We start from the raw sequence: 16,727 nt of genomic DNA on the forward strand, positions 1-16,727 counted from the left end.
AACAACCTGTGGAACAACTAGAAAATAACTTGAACAAAATGGTTTTGACACTTTATCCATATACAACATTGGTCAGCCTTTCATTCTTTCATTTTTTGATAGAGTATTTTTTGATTCAATGAGAAGGTAAGACTAAATACTGAAATACGTCACTAAATGCTGTTGGTGTAACAATCCTTAGTTATGCAAGAGTTTAACATAAGGAAGACATAAAAGCGGTGAAAAAAAGTATGCCATTGTGCCAGAACATACTCACTACATAGAATAAATATTATAAATTTTTGTTAATTGTGTGTATGTCTGGTGTAGAGATCAAACAGTGGCATATATCTGAATAGTAATGCAGTCAACCAGGCCTCTCAAAAATTGGTACTTAAACTTCAAGCCAGAACTTCTGCTCAAAGAAAATGACATTAACAGTCAATATGGATGTGTTGGTGCCACACAGACCACCTATAACAAGAAACAATACTCAAACAGAAATAACCCTTACAAACATGTGCCCACTGAATAGTTTTGCAGTTGCAAATAAGTAGACAGAAAAATTTTTGAGTTCACATGCAATGAAAATCAACAATATAGCATAACATTGTAGCATTGCTCACTGTGACAGAAAACAAATCTGCATTGTTCTTTTTTTTCCTTCATTTGCACAGACTCATTCAAGGTTACTTACTATCCAGTCAATATGGTATCACACATACCTCACTCAGCATGCTTATTGTCACAATTGCGTATCAACACTGATAACCTTACAATCTTCATTTGAATCAAACACTCAATAACAACTGAAGTTTTTCATAAAATTTCCATTTTAACATTTATGCACTTTTTAAGCATGTAATTAAAACTATAAATTTACTTGTGAAAAAGAGTTTAATATACGAAAACATCCTTGGAAACTGAAGATTATACTATGATCTAGTATTTCTCTTTCAAACATGTCAAGAATAAATGCTCTTTATAAACCGTATCTAGTTTCCTGCACGTATATATCTTAAAAATTAATGCCCATATATTTATGAATGAAGATGCAGGTGACACTAATCACTAATAGTTACATTTGGGTAACATGTTTCTCACACACACACACACACACACACACACACACACACCACACACACACACATACACACACACACACACAATTTTCCCAGATACAAGTGTTGTATACAGGCATTGTATACTCATCCATCAGTGACAGATAAATATTATTTTTAGAATACATATGATGATGTGCAAACTTATGGTTAGAAAACAAAACAAACAAAAAAATGGAACGCAAAACATGGAGATACGCACAACTGCTAAACCATCATTTTCGTTCTTCACTGTATAACAACTCCTGACATAAACCTGCTTACAAACTAAAAGTGGAAATATATGCAACTGAAATTAAAGAGTGGGACAATAAATACGGAAAATTATAATTAATTAGGCAATCCAATAAATGATAGATAAACATGCTTCATGCTTTGACAATATATTTTCAGTAATGATTGGCAATTTAAATGGTAACAGACTACTTATGATTATTTCTACTTTCTTTTTGATTTGTAATCAATACTTAATAAACATACACAAAGGATGGAAAAATACCTTGTATTAGCATATTGTTACAAGATTTCTTTCTGTCAAGTACTGAGTAAAGTATTGGTCCAGTCAAATGACCACACTGTATCAATAACCACTGTGTTATAATATTTACCCTTATCTCCACATAAACAGTGACAATTTACCAGTCTTGCAGTGTTCACATGAATACTTATATGCATGCTTAATTTTATTGCATTTATAAACAAAATTTTTAAGTTTTGTGCTTAAATTAAGTCTCTTGTAATTAGCAATATTATGAAAAGGATAGATTCTACTCACCATGTAGACAAGATGTTGAGTCACAGACAGGCAAAACAAAAACTGCTAAACATTGAGCTTTCAGCCAAAATGCCTTCTTCTTTTGGCTAAAAGCTCACACATTTAGCAGCCTTTTTGTTGTGCCTGTCTGCAACTCAGCATCTCCTCTATACAGTAAGTAGCAGTCTATCCTCTTCATAATATTGTCATTATTCCATCTTGGATTTTCTCTTGTGGTTTACATTTTAAAAACCTTTTATGTTTGCACTGTCAGTATCAAAAGATTAAGGGCTCCACTGCAACCAATATTCAGTATTACTGCTCCAAACTATCCTCTAAGCAGTTTTCCATTGGCAACTTGTATGACTATGAGGACAAAATCTGTGGCAGTGATTTTGCCATTATGTGATAAAAACATTCAAATCTACCGTACTGTTCATTCTAAAAGTTTAAGCAACATCTTTTTACTATTTTCATACACTAGAAATAAAGTAGCACAGGCTGGTATTGTTCTGACAAGAGATGGTTGCAAGCCGTTGTACAAGGCAGAAATCCCTGAAAAATAGCAAAAGACACATGGAAAATACCTTAAATTTATATAAATACCAGTAGGTTCATTTTAGTCGATTTTACTAGTAATAAGTACTTCAATAAACAATGCCATACAAATTAGCAAAAATTAGACTAAACTCAAGAATTTAGTGACTCACAAATTTATTTTACATAACATGAAGATAGAAATCTACTACCACATCTATACACTCAAATAAGACTTGGCAGAGGGTCTTTCCCATTGCACAGTATCTTATGTTTCCTCCCTGTTCTGTTCACAAGTGGTACACAAGTAGAATGACTACTTAAATGCCTCTATGTGCATAATAATTAATCTACTCTTGTCTTTGCAGTCCCTAGGGAGCAGTACACAGAGGAAAGTAGTATATTCCTAGATTCCTCTTGCAATACTGGTTCATTAAATTTTGTAAGTAGGCTTTTGTGGAGTAGATGAGTGATATAAAAGACAAATATAAGAGACAACAAGAAGCTACACCAATAGTTGCTCTCTGCTCTTCTGGTACTGCTAAAATTTATATCTTCGAGACTTAGTTGAAGAAAACAGTCATTTATACTTTTGGGGTCATGGGCAGAAAATAAACATATTGCTGGAAAGTATATATCTGATCACTAGAACCCGTATGACAGTTCAAGAAAGTGCAATAGTTAGGATGTTCAACTCATACTCAGAGATTGTCTTCTTAGAGTGGTGAAGAAGTTTGTGAGATTTGTTATTACTCTGGAGCTCTGCAGGACCATCCACGTCTTCCAGGCCAATGGACATTAACTAGAAAAAGAGCAGTCCATAAGAAAGGCCACGAAGAGAAGAGGTAGAGGGAACTCATTAGGTGTGGTGAAACCACTTCCTCTAAAAGAATGAATTTTGAAATGAAACAGAGATAGAGATATTTGTCAGCCATGCCAAAGATAGCTTCTGTAGGAGTAAGAGGCCCTGAAATAAAATCCTCAGTCCCCCTGGTTGGGGGTTTTGTGGCTGGTGGGTATTAAACTACACATGTCTTGACCTTCCAGTTTCATTACACCCACTTCGGATGTTGCAGTTTATTTGTCAGCTGTTCCTGAGGCTCAGTCTTGTAAAGAATGTAACCATCTTATACTGATTCTATTATTCAAGTCTTTCTCTAAGTCTGCAAATGCTAAGAGAGTATCCTTGCTCATCTTCAAATTACCCTCCATTAACAAATGCACTGTCAGAATTATTGCTCTGGTACTTTTTCATTCCTTGGAGCCAAAAAGTCTTTTGCAGCACAGCTTTAATTTTTTTTCTTCATATTATCCTGCTTAACAATTTACAAGTATGACTTGTCAGACTAATCATCCAACAGTTTTCACATTAATCCACATGTGCCTGTTTTGGTAATGTGATGATAAGACTTCACAGGAAATTCAATGGTAAGTCACTTCTTCCATAGATTACTGACATAAACTCAAATAATAATCTAATTCCCACACCTCCCACACAATTCAGTAGCCCCAAAGGTATATCATCGATTCCTGATGACTTGTGTGCTTGTTCATCACCATCATGAAATACAAATTCGTACATGACACACTGACTGTAAGGCTGGAAAATGGGTCAAAGGATTCTGTTCTGATACTGCGCAGTTCTCAAGTTACCATCTGTGATACCAGCATAAAACATGACTCCTAAATCCATGGGGCTGCATACACCTGAGACATGTGTAGGTACATGCCCTTCTCCACAACCTTCAATACTCTTTAGCCACAAGGCAAATCCTGGACTCTGTGAGGAGAGCCCAATGCCACTGATTCAGATTCCATTTCAGATGTTCCTCTGGCCATCATCTTAATGTACCATAGTGGATGAGGGTTTAAACTGTTGAGCATAATGGTAGTCTAGAGGGCAAACTGATGGTATGGAGATGAAGGATTACTGATTGCATGAACACTACCCTTCTAATTGGTGCAAAACTATTTTTGTGCAGTTTATGTCAATGTCTCCAGATCGATTCAGCAAAGGCAGTTCAGTTATCTTCACTCACTGTTGTATAACTTAGAGGAATCTGATCTATGGTGTAATCTTCACATGTGCTAGTTTTTCCAAACAGATGTTTGGTGTCTATATCACATTTTAAGTAAATAAGGCATATACATGGACAAGCAGCATTTGGCAGGCAACATCAATTTATCAGTGCCAAATAACCTGAGTCCTTCTTAGGGAACATAAATTGTTATAGTCATTCCAGTTTTGCACCACCCTCATGACTTGAGTGATTTCCCAATACTGTTTCGACTACGCGAAATTGCTACATACAGTCAGCTGTTTACTAATGGAACTAAAAGTAAAACTGCACTCTCAGCACAGTTCAGTATGTCTTCAATCATGAACAGGTCAGTTTGGCTTGAATACACTGGTCAATCTGGCAACATGCCTTGAAGAGTCACACTGGTGTGCACTGTCACTTTATGGCAAGAAGAGTTTTGTGCGTGTGAAATTGCCCATCAAATTGGTGAACACCACAGAGATGTCATTTAGAAATTCTGTCACTACTGTGAGACACCAAAACTTCAAAGATCTGCCTCATCATGGTCACCTGTGGTCAACACCAGCTGATGATTCCTAACTCCAAATTAAGGCTCATAGGAACCTCAAAGATAATGCTACTGAACTGCATGTTGCCTGGGAGAGCTATGTCAATGCAGACCATATGGAACTGTCTCAACCAATCAGTTTGACCTCTAGGTGCCCATTATGAACAACGTTACAAACATCCCAGCACCGTGTTGCATGATGGTGGAAGGTGGGCAAGGGAACACATGGAATGGAAGTGGGATCAATGGCATCAGGTTCTCTTCAGCAACAAGTGCAGGATCTGTCTGATGCCTGATTATCATCACAGAAGAGTGTGGAGGCAGTCACATACTAGTGCATGTCTGGAGTGTCAGTCCCACAAGTTCTGTAAGGAAATGAGTTGGTCACATTTTAGAACAGTATCGTGTACGGATGTTGGATGCCTCTCATTGCTGTTGAGGCTCATTTGAAGGCTGTGCTGTACTGAAACAGGATTCCCAAGCCTACTTTTTAGCCCTGCAGTCAACATTTTGACAATATGTTCATTTTCTAGACAATGTGTGAGTACCCCATGCCCACCTTGTGAACACTTTCCTCCAGGAGGCAGGAATCAGTCAATTCAATGGTATCTGCTGACATGAACTCAATTGAGCCTACTTGAACCAGAAGAAACTTGCAGCATATCATTGCAGGAACCCTCTTCACACATGGGATGATCTCTGGATGGCTGCCACTGAGGAGTGGGGCAGGCTTGAGAATCAACATCTTCATCAGCTTGTGAACAACATGCGATGGAGGATCCGACTTGCTACAATGTATACAGCAGAGCAACACAGTATCAAATGCTACCCAGCAGCACATTTTTATTTCATACATATGTCACAACTGTCTTTCTGATTTTCTTGATTAAATTTAGCTGGCAAAGGATTAATGGCACAATGCAGTATAATGATAGTCAACTGTTAGAATGGTATACAGGTTAAAGATTCTACAATTTCCATATCTTTCATTAATGTATGCCTCGGCTCATTCCACAGCCCTTGATGGGATCCTAGGAACATGACAAATGATGCAATCAGTCAATAAATTGATCAGTCAATGAAAATGAATGAATGAATGCACTTTTGAACAGGTTTCCTTTATTTTGATTAATGATTTGTTTTTATTTCACAATGACATTCCTTTTTTAAGTTTCCTTGAATCTAAGTCCACACATTTTTGGAGACTTTTTGCAGGCATGAAAGTGGTGCAAAACGTTTTTGGGCAGTTTACATGTTCAACATATGACCAGTTCGGTAGATGGTGCTTCTCAGTATGAAGTCAAAGGAGTTTTATGACAATGAAATCTCAATGCCTCCAAACACCTATAGATTAAACCAAGATGAAGCAGATCTCATGTACTGAAGGACAAGAACCATCAAGCATTTAATATTGTCCAAGAAAAATTAATACCGGACGGAAAGAGATACATACACACATATTTATGATCTGTGGTTTCACTTGTAATGTAATGGAAACTGCTGGTCATTTTTGGACATGCTGCAATATACACAATAAAATTTAACAATACTTTCAATGATGGGCATTATATCTCAGCATCTGAATCTACAAGATTCACTTCAAATTAATCACCAACACCCAAACAATGAAGCTTTGTCGTGAGTCCCCATAGACCTTGGCTCTCTATTCAAGCAGTCTATGAAATTTGTCATTAAAAATATATCACTTTTTCAAACCAACTGCTCCATTAATGGAATCAATACTAGAAATAATAATAATCTTCACAAGGTTTTAAGTCACTTACTCTTGTACAAAAAGGTGTGATTATTCAGAAACACACATTTTCAGTAACTTGCCAGCAGCCATAAAAAGCTTAACAACCAATGAAATTCAGTTTAAGAGAAGCCTAAAGGATTTATTGGTGGCCAACTCCATTGATGAATTTCTTAGTAGAATCAACTGATATCTATCTCCTTTTTTTTCCTCTCTCTCTCTCTCTCTCTCTCTCTCTCTCTCTCTCTCTCTCTCTCTGTGTGTGTGTGTGTGTGTGTGTGTGTGTAAGTACAATCTAACTTCTCAGTGCAGTAGTGTGTTCATTGTAAATAAGTACTGTAGTACTTCTATTATATGTTTATTGCCTAATAAATAAAAAAGAAATTTAATTTTAAATTCAGTGCATTAATGCAATCTTAGTAAATGAGTGATGTAAAATGATCCTTTCATGTGGTGTTAAAAAAGAAAAAAAAAAGACGGTCATTCCACTTGAGACCTGTGGAAGATACATTCACTTATTTGTTTTAGTTGTAAATATTTGTCATGTATTATTGTTTTTCTGACATGTTCTACATCCTGGAGGACCTCCTCATTACAGATCAATTGGAATGAAAATAAATCTAGTCTAATCTAAAGTCTATCAAATAGTATCATCTTGCTCCACACAGAAGAGTACTGTGTGGTCGATTAAAAGTTGTGTTTCCTACACTACAGCCATCGATAGAAGGCTGACATGAAGAACCTAGCCCCACAACATGAGTATTAACCACTATATTAGCACTGAACAGATGATTCATGCTTGTGGGAGGAGTGCAAAAAATCAGGCAGAACTGCACACTTCTGCCACCTGGCTTATGCTGGACATATTAAGAGACAGGTTCCATACTGGCTTTGAGAGCTTAATCTTTAAGCGCATGTTGACGGTGGTGATAGATCCAATATCCAAACACCCCAACTAATGGGTATGCCATACACCTGAAGTGTAGCCACTTTCTGGGCACTAACACTATCTTGACCATTGGAATCTAACCAAAAACTCTTATGTGAGAAAACAGCCTTTAGTTCTCATCACAGATATTGATGCAGCACTAAGATCAAAGCTGTTTATAACATCTAATGATGACACATTCAAGCAGATGACTAAGATTTTCAAGCAATATATGTGGTAGACCACAGGAGAGATATACACTGAGGCTAGGCTGACCCTCCATGTGTACTCTCAATCTCTCAATGGCCACAGCCTCACTGACCACCTACATGTCAGGCAACCTCTCTCTCTCTCTCTCTCTCTCTCTCTCTCTCTCTCTCGCACACACACACACACACACACACACACACACACACACACACACACACACACACACACACAGAGAGAGAGAGAGAGAGAGAGAGAGCCATACATGTTGCATCCAACATCAGCTGCAACCATCTCCCTGCAGATACATGAAATGAATTCTAGTCTGCACAACTTTGAACAGTGTCTGGGTTGACTTAAGTTATAGTACTGAAGGTAACCACATTTTCACTGTTTCATTTAAGGCATCAAAAGACTCCACAAACATACTTCAATAATTATGAGTGCCCCACTTTTCCACAGTGGTTTTTGCAATCCATAAAATGATTTCTCCTAACAAGTGGACATCTGTTCACATCGTGTTCCCCACTTTTCCAAGTCTACATAAATTACTTCAACCTCAAAATGAGCATAAAGCAATGACACTTATTTTTAGAGCCTCTGACTGTAATGCATTAAATAATTGTTGGTTCTGATATGAAGCCTTTCTCATTTTTTTAACATTTAACTAAACTTCAGTACTTTACTCACTGCATTTTCATCCATTTTTAAACTTCACACGACAATTTGTTCACTTCAAATACCTTTTGAACTTCCAATGAACAAATGTAATTTGTACTGCATACTAAAATAATAAAACTTCAAAACAAACCTTCTTGACGGGCCACCCTTAAGGCAACAGATATCATGGGTTCTTTCAGACCGCCAACCTGTATTCTTGATTTTACAGCATCCACAGGAAACACAACAAGCCAAAAAACAAAACCACCTGTAGCACCAGCAACCATTGTACGTACAGCTCCTGTAACACAAATTTCACATTAAAAAGTTCTATCATGTGTGACATAAAATACATACGATGCATGTAGATGTACAAGGTCTGTTCAAAAAATTCCAGAAAATTCATAATTCCGCACCAATGGTGTGTTGGAGCAAAATGCGACTGGCATCCCTGCACATGCTTGTGTTTAATGTGTAACTGCTGGAAGTTTCACTGTTGTATGTTTGTTAGTTATTGTTCAGTGCTGTGTTGAGTAGAACATTATGTCACACAGTTGGCAAATTTCGAAATGGCAGAGTTCAAGGAGCAGCATTTTGCATGAAACTCAAGAAAACCTTTACAGACACAAACCTACAGGAAGCCTATTGTTATGAGTGCTTAAGCTGTACTTGGTGTTACGAATGGTTCACATGGATTAAAAATGACCAGATGGAGGTTAAAGATGACCCTTTCCAGGACGCCCTCCGGTGTCTATCAAGGACACTCATGTCAGGAACATCAACAAAATTGGGTGTGCCAATCAAAGACTGACTGTCCAAGAGATGCAGAAGAGTGTAACATTTCAGTTGGATCATATCATGCAATCTTGACACAGCATCTTGGAATGCATCATATTGCTGCCAAGTTCATCCCATTGCTCACGAGTAAAGACCAGAAAGACCTTTGCCTCACAATCAGTGAAGAGCACAAAAAATTAAACCACTGTGCTGCCTCATCTTCTGTACTCTTCAGACCTGGCCTCTGCAGACTTTTTTCTTTTCCTCCTTAAGTCGAAAACCCCGTTGAAAGGATGAAGATTTGCAACAATACACTAGATAAAAAAAATTTGCAGACGGTGCTTTGCCTGATCCAGCAAGAGGGATACCAAGACTGTTTCAGGAAGTGGAAACGGCACTGGGAGCCATGTATCGATTGTGGAGGAGAGCATTTCAAAGGAGACCATGCACAGTAAGTAAAAGGTAAGCATCGAAAAAATTTGTGGACAAAGTTCAGAAATGTTCTGAACAAACCTCGTATATTTGAAAGAAAATTATTTCAAACATCTTACCAATTTCATCCTTTGATTTCCCTGGAGGTGTGAGCAACTGACGAGCACCTTCATATCCTCCAAAAAAGAAGAAGTTGCCAAACATTTCTCGAGCCATAGTTGAAGTCAGACCTCTAAACAGGCCCATTGCTCCTTCATTTTTTATTATGTATTTCGTCATTTTTATGGGCCCACAGTTTTGCTTCAATGCAGACAATAAATAATTAATTGGGTGGCACTAATTTAGAGCTCAATATTTTTACACATACATCAATACAGTACTTGTGTCAGAATTTTTTTTTTTTTTTTTTTTCATAATGGTTCATAATGGTAAAAAGAAAGATCAATGTACATACAGAATCAATACACATACTGGCAACAACTCTTTTCAACCATAAATATAAACAAATAGGTCTTGTTTCGCACTGACTCCCCATACTCTCCTCATATCTAGTTCATATATGTGTATGAAGTGTCATAGCTTTATAATGATTCTCTCAATTTTTTCCCCCCAAATATTAGAGCAACTTTCACAATTGCCCTCCATGTTATGGATATTGCTAGAAGTTCCTTTATTTCTTGAAAGTTTAATAAGTCAGTGGCCTTTATACAAGCTCATGCCTTAATCACATTTCATTTTGCCTCAGGTACGGGGCATATTTGCATACACCCAAAGAAATTCAGTTGGATCTGTACATAAAAATTTCTTAGTGAACATCAGAAAGCAAACCAACTGAATCTGATATAGCAATCAACGAAACTGCACCAAAGTTATAAAGTAGTACGGAAGGAATATTAGGGTTTAGCACCCCATAACCATCAAGGTCAAATGAGATGGATCACATGCTCACAATAGTGCAAGAACAGGGAAGGAAATCGACCATGCCCTTCTAAAGGAACCCTCCTGGCATTTGCCTGGAGCAATTTAGTGAAAGCATGGAAAATCTAAACCTGGATGGCTGGACATGGATTTGAACCATCACCCTCCTGAGTCGGGGCCCGTGTGCTAATCACTGCGTCATCTTGCTCAGTACAGCCTTAAAGTACTGTGGGGCTCTGCACTGTCACACAGCAGAGACAATAAATTACATTTTGAATTATGTGGTGTTCATACTTTTTTTAATGATGCCAAAAGGGTCTGGAACTTCCTGTGGAGGACACAACTAAAGATGGGATCAATGAAAGTTGTAATTCTGTGTTACAACCAGAAAGTGAAGACCAATGTGAGAGAATGTCTCTGCAACTGGATAAACGTGATAACCTCTGTGCTATATACATTATATATTCTTTAACAGATGATGCTGTTACTTATAGATAGGTTATCACCCATGAGAATTGTACTTGTGAGGTTATATTACATGTCAGCACTTTGTAGAGCAACTAGTAATTGACAATAAGCATGTACAAAGTAAAACACACAAGTAGACAAGTTCCCTACAATGTATCGGTATAGTATCAACTACATATCACTAAGGTCAGTGACATTGCTAGCATTTTCAGATTACTGTAAAAGAGAAAACCATGGTTCTTGTACTGCGGGAATGACAAACACCAGACAACAATTTTCTGAGATACTTCTGAGTAGATGCAGCGTCTCTACAAGGCCATTTGCATGATCCAGTTTCAAGTACTGTTTACCTGTCTGGGCCATATGATTGAAGGGTCCACAAGAACTGAAACAAGAGCTATGTAATTTGCAGAATGTTTGTTTGGCCATTTTGAGTGTTATATAAGAATGCTTGAGTAACTAAAATGTCATACTCTATGAGAAAGGTGTTGTATAGTCTGTCGGTAAACTTATGAAGGAGCAGCCACATGAGAGAGCAACCAGATCCCAACTCTGCCTACTCAGTTACATCACAAGGTACTTCTAAAAGCTGTTTCACAACATTGTACTGGCCCTTCCATGGCATATGCTTTAAATCAGGGACAATAGAGTGAGCAGATATGTCTGAGCAGTGTTTATCTTTTGCTATATGAAACATGATATAGCACAGATTTCATTCACATAGGAATGAAAGTCATAAATCAGGGTTGGTACATATACTACAAATACAGAACAGAATACATGTTCATCTGCATGCATGTTTGTCTACGATCTCCTCCTAAACCGATACACATGTTCCAACACGATTTTCAACGCAACATGGTTCAATTATTCTGTAAAATTGAAGTGTTATTCCTTCATTGTGGTTCTGCAGAAGTATAGTTTTCTTTGATGGGCTGCACTGAAATACAATTCTTATGAGGAGTGCTCAAAAAGTAACAGGGAAATGGTAACTTTGCGTGCTGTATTAGTAAAATTCATGCAACTTTTTCAGCATTATGTTGGTAAACACATCTGAAAAGTATCTGTACAATGATAGGCATATTGAGTATTTAGTCTGTTGTCAGCTGTCAACAAGGTAACATGTGTTTTGGTGGTAACGGTGATTATTTACTTTTTATAAAAATAGATCAGAGAATTTGTGTTAAATTTTGCTATTAGAATGAAATAAAGTGCATCAAAGTTTCAGAAATGTTAAATATTATTTTCAGCGACATTGCTGTGAGTAAAACAAGGGTTTATGAGTGGTACAAGCATTTCAAAGGAGGTTGTGAAGACATTGAGGATGACAAGTGCCCTGGACGCCCCAGCATATCAACCAATCATACCATGGAAAAAGTGAAAGAGACAACTATGACTGATCACTCAATCATAATCAGAGCAATCATTGATGATGCTGGCTTGTCAACAAAAAAGGTGGTGAATTCATGATGTTCAGGAGTCACCAGATGAAATCAACATCAATGCAGACCTACTGAAACAGGTCATAACAGGTAATGAAATATGTGTTTACTAATATAACATTGAAACTAAAACTCAATCGTCCTAGTGGGCGCATTCTGCCAAGGCCAAAAGAAACCGACAAATACAGTCAAATATGAAGGTTATGCTCACAGTGTTCTTCGATTTGAACAGTGCAGTGTACCATAAGTTCTTGCCACAAGGTAAAATGATCCACCCAAGTTTCATCAATACAAAAGAACTTTCTGCCTCGCTCTCTTAATTTCCTTACTTTTATCAACTATTTGCATTGCTAGTCAATTACATCAGTTCTGTCTACCAGAATCTTTTCTTCACTTACAGATCTCTTCCAGATAAATCCCATTGCACTGTGTCTTGTGTAAACACAGGTTGCTGGAAAACTTCCTGCACGAGTTGATATGAGTAGAACTCTTACACAATGTTTTGTCAGTAACCTCTCTTTCAGGGTTACTGTGCGGTTCGGTCTCCAGTGGACCCCCCCCTCCCCCCCCCCCCCCCCCCTCTCCCGGGAACATCCCACACACCAGCAAAGACTTTCAATATCTCAAGTAGACTGATATTTAATATATGCATTTGGATGTAAGGAAGTTGTTGGAAAGATTGGTGTCACAACTCCTCATAATCATGGTTTTTGCACAAGTGTCAGCACTATTTTTTGATTTATGTAGAAGCCCTAATTTTGTAAAACTGTCATTTAATGGTCTTTCACGGCAATTCCAGTAAACACTGTGATTTATTTTCACATTCTTTTCTAAAGTGTCCTATTGTGCCAGTGATAACTTTTGCATTCATTGTAGTCCTTTCACTGGGACTGGTAGTATTAGCCAACAGTTCTTTTAGTGACAACTCTTTAATACAAGATGTAATTACATTAGAGGTGACCAAACACACTTTACTCAAACAGCTCTTCTTTGCATTGTGCATTATTTTCTTGCATTGTAGTATCTTTCTCCACCAGTTCTGAATAATTAAAAATATCACTAAAAAAATCTACTCACCAAGTGGCAGCAGGAGAACACACACATATAAAGATTAATGAAATTTGCTAGCTTTCGGAGCCAGTAGCCCCTCCTCCTGGCAGAAGTCTTGATGAGGAAGGAACACGAATGAAGAAAAAGTACTGGGGAGATGTAGGAAATGGAGAGAGTTTGGAAAAGTCACCCAGAACCCTAGGTCAGGGGTGTATTGCATTATATGTTAACTGGGTGGGGGGCCTAGAAACAACGGAGGCTCTGTCCCCACTGCAGACGCAGTGGTCCACAACCCCATGACGGCTAGCACAGTCCACTTCACCCCTCCGCCACCCCACACCGAACCTATCTTTCAGGGTTACTGTGCGGTTAGGTCTCCAGTGGACCCTCCCCCCCCCCCCTCTCCCCCCGGGAACATCCCACACACCAGACGAGTGTAACCCCTATGTTTGTGTGGTAGAGTAATGGTGGTGTACACGTACATGGAGAACTTGTTTGCACAGCAATCGCCAACATAGTGTAGCTCAGGCGGAATAAGGGGAACCAGCCTGCATTCGCCAAGGCAGATGGAAAACTGCCTAAAAACCATCCACAGACCGCCCGGCTCACCGTACCTTGACAAGTCCGAAGGGCGGATTCATACTGGGGACCAGGCGCTCCTTCCCAATCTGGAAATCCGAGCGTTAGACCGCACAGCTAACCGGGCGGGCCCAGGTCAGGGGTGACTTACTGGTTAGAATGAAAAGGAAAGACTGACTGATGGGGACTGCACCAGATGAGATTTGAAAACCTGTGAGCTTACAGATGGAAGACAGGGCACTAAACAGGACAGAGGTTGCTGGAAAACTTCCTGCATGAGTTGATATGAGTAGAACTCTTACACAATGTTTTGTCAGTAATTTCTGTCTTGCTTATTACCCTGTCTTCCACCTCTAAGCTCTCAGGATTTCAAATTTCATTAGGTGCAGTCTCCAACAATCAGTCTTTCCTTCTCATCCCATGCAGTAAGCCTCCCCTGACCCAGGCTTCTGGGTGGCTTTTCTGAACTCTCCCCATTTCCTAAACCTTGGCAGTCCTCTTCTTCATCTGTCTTCCTTTCCCTTCAGCACTTCTGCCAGACAAAGGAGCTACTGGCTCCAAAAGCTTGCAAATTTCCTTAATCTTTATACATGTGCATTCTCCCACTGCCACTTTATGAATAGATTTTTTATCTATACAGTTACATAACATTTTCAAAAATTGAAAACTGACTAATTTTGTAAGTAGACAAAGTAAGTAAGTAAGTATACAAGTATACAAAATTTTGTAAGTATACAAATATACAAACTGATCTGAGTGATGCTGTAACTAAAATCACATGAATAGAATCGACATAAATCACCTAATGTTGCACAACACCGCTACACAGGAAACGGACAACTGTTTTTTGGTGCCCCTATAGTGCAGTTTCAGGGTTCTTCCAGGAGAGGCCCACTTGCCCTACAAAGAACACTGCTCGTTCACGAGTTTACCAACACACTATACCTACAAATACTGAACACCTCACTTACGTGAATATTCTATGAAATAATTCATCTGCCCCTTTACATATGCCTCACACTGTGACCTTAGTGACCTTATAGCATGAACACAAGCACACTGAAAATTATTATTCTCACAAGTTTTTGAATGTAATGAGATACGGGGAAAATGGTTTTTGCACAAACAACCATCTCCTATGCACCACATAGTGTGTTTTGAGATGCAACAAAGACTTTCAATATCTCAAGTAGACTGATATTTAATATATGCATTTGGATGTAAGGAAGTTGTTGGAAAGATTGGTGTCACAACTCCTCATAATCATGCAAATATTTTATAGCAGCATCTGGAAATGCTAATGTAAACCACATCAACTTCACAGATGGTTTGTCATTGCTGATAAAAGTGTAGCTACATCACTTTCAATCTGGAGAAATTAACAATCAAAACAATGGATGTCTCATATTTAATTTCTCCAAAGAAGCTGAAAATCTTTCTTTTATATGGAAATAAAATAGTGGCAGATATTTGTGATTTAAATGGCGTGATATTCAGGGACTACACACGAGAAATAACATACTGTTCACAAGTGTATATTGTGCCTCATAGTTTATGCAAAAGAGTAACCTCATTTGACAAAGAAAAATATTCCTTTTCACTTGGACAGTGCACCTGGTCACGTCTCTGCAAATGCTTTAGGGAAAAATTGTTGAAATGTGCTACGAATTATATCTTGTTCACTGTGCCAAAAATTTGTCTCCTTGTGATTAGTTTCTCTCCACAAACCTGGAGAAATAGCCCTTGGGTAAAAGGCCCCATGCTGAATGAAGAGATGATGATTAAAACAAACTAGCTTTATATAGGTCCTAGCAACAATACTTTTCCCAAAGATTTTATAAGTCAGATAATGTTTCAAAAAGGTTGTATTGTTCCAACAGAAGACTCTTCTGAGAAATAAACTAGACTTTAATGAGCCAATCATAGGGGCATCTGTTTTGTCATGGCAAGTCACTTATTCTCTATTTTCAGTACATGTAGAAATTTGCCTAGAGTGTTTCAAATAGTGGATATTTTGTTGTAGTGAATCATACAACAACGACATATCCTCTGGACTGAAGTGAAAGGTGCCTTTTAGTTTTCCAGGCAGACACCAACCTTCATCATAAAATTTCAGTCCATGGTAAAGGTATTATACTTACAGATAATGCAATTGACTTATTGTATGAACCTTCTTGACAGATTAAAAATGTGTGGTGTACAGAGACTGTAGCCTGTTCATTTGTCTTTCACTTTCAGCCTTCTACCAACTATAGCTAGCACAAAATCATGTCTCAGCATCTCTCAACTCAAAGCTTTATTCTGGAGTAGGGAAGGAGTTATTTAAGATGGAACACGACGCATTCTTAGTTGGCTCAACCAGTATAGTCCCACCCACAAAATGCATCAGTTTTCCTTAATAACAGCAAGAATATTTATGGAAAATAGCTTGTGGAAGAAAAGTAGCATCTTAGAAATTGGGGATTTGTGGTAAGTCCTATGGGACCAAACTGCTGAGGTCATCGGTCCCTAAGCTTACACACTACTTAAACTA

At 38.1% G+C, this 16,727-nt stretch overlaps 1 protein-coding gene across 1 annotated transcript in view; it reads right to left on the reverse strand.

The window, feature by feature from the left end:
- Positions 1-1,614: 1,614 nt before the first annotated feature.
- LOC124789754 (mitochondrial ornithine transporter 1-like) overlaps positions 1,615-16,727 on the reverse strand; it is a 41,668-nt gene continuing 26,555 nt past the window's right edge. Inside the window, exons 4-6 of the mRNA XM_047257207.1 lie at positions 9,857-10,037; positions 8,680-8,829; positions 1,615-2,409 (exon numbers count right to left, since the gene is read on the reverse strand). Of these exons, the coding sequence (XP_047113163.1) occupies positions 2,291-2,409; positions 8,680-8,829; positions 9,857-10,037 (450 nt within the window). The 3' untranslated portion in view covers positions 1,615-2,290. The remainder of the gene's footprint in view (positions 2,410-8,679; positions 8,830-9,856; positions 10,038-16,727) is intronic.

This window comes from Schistocerca piceifrons, chromosome 3 (assembly GCF_021461385.2).
Source record: "Schistocerca piceifrons isolate TAMUIC-IGC-003096 chromosome 3, iqSchPice1.1, whole genome shotgun sequence".
Taxonomy (NCBI): domain Eukaryota; kingdom Metazoa; phylum Arthropoda; class Insecta; order Orthoptera; family Acrididae; genus Schistocerca; species Schistocerca piceifrons.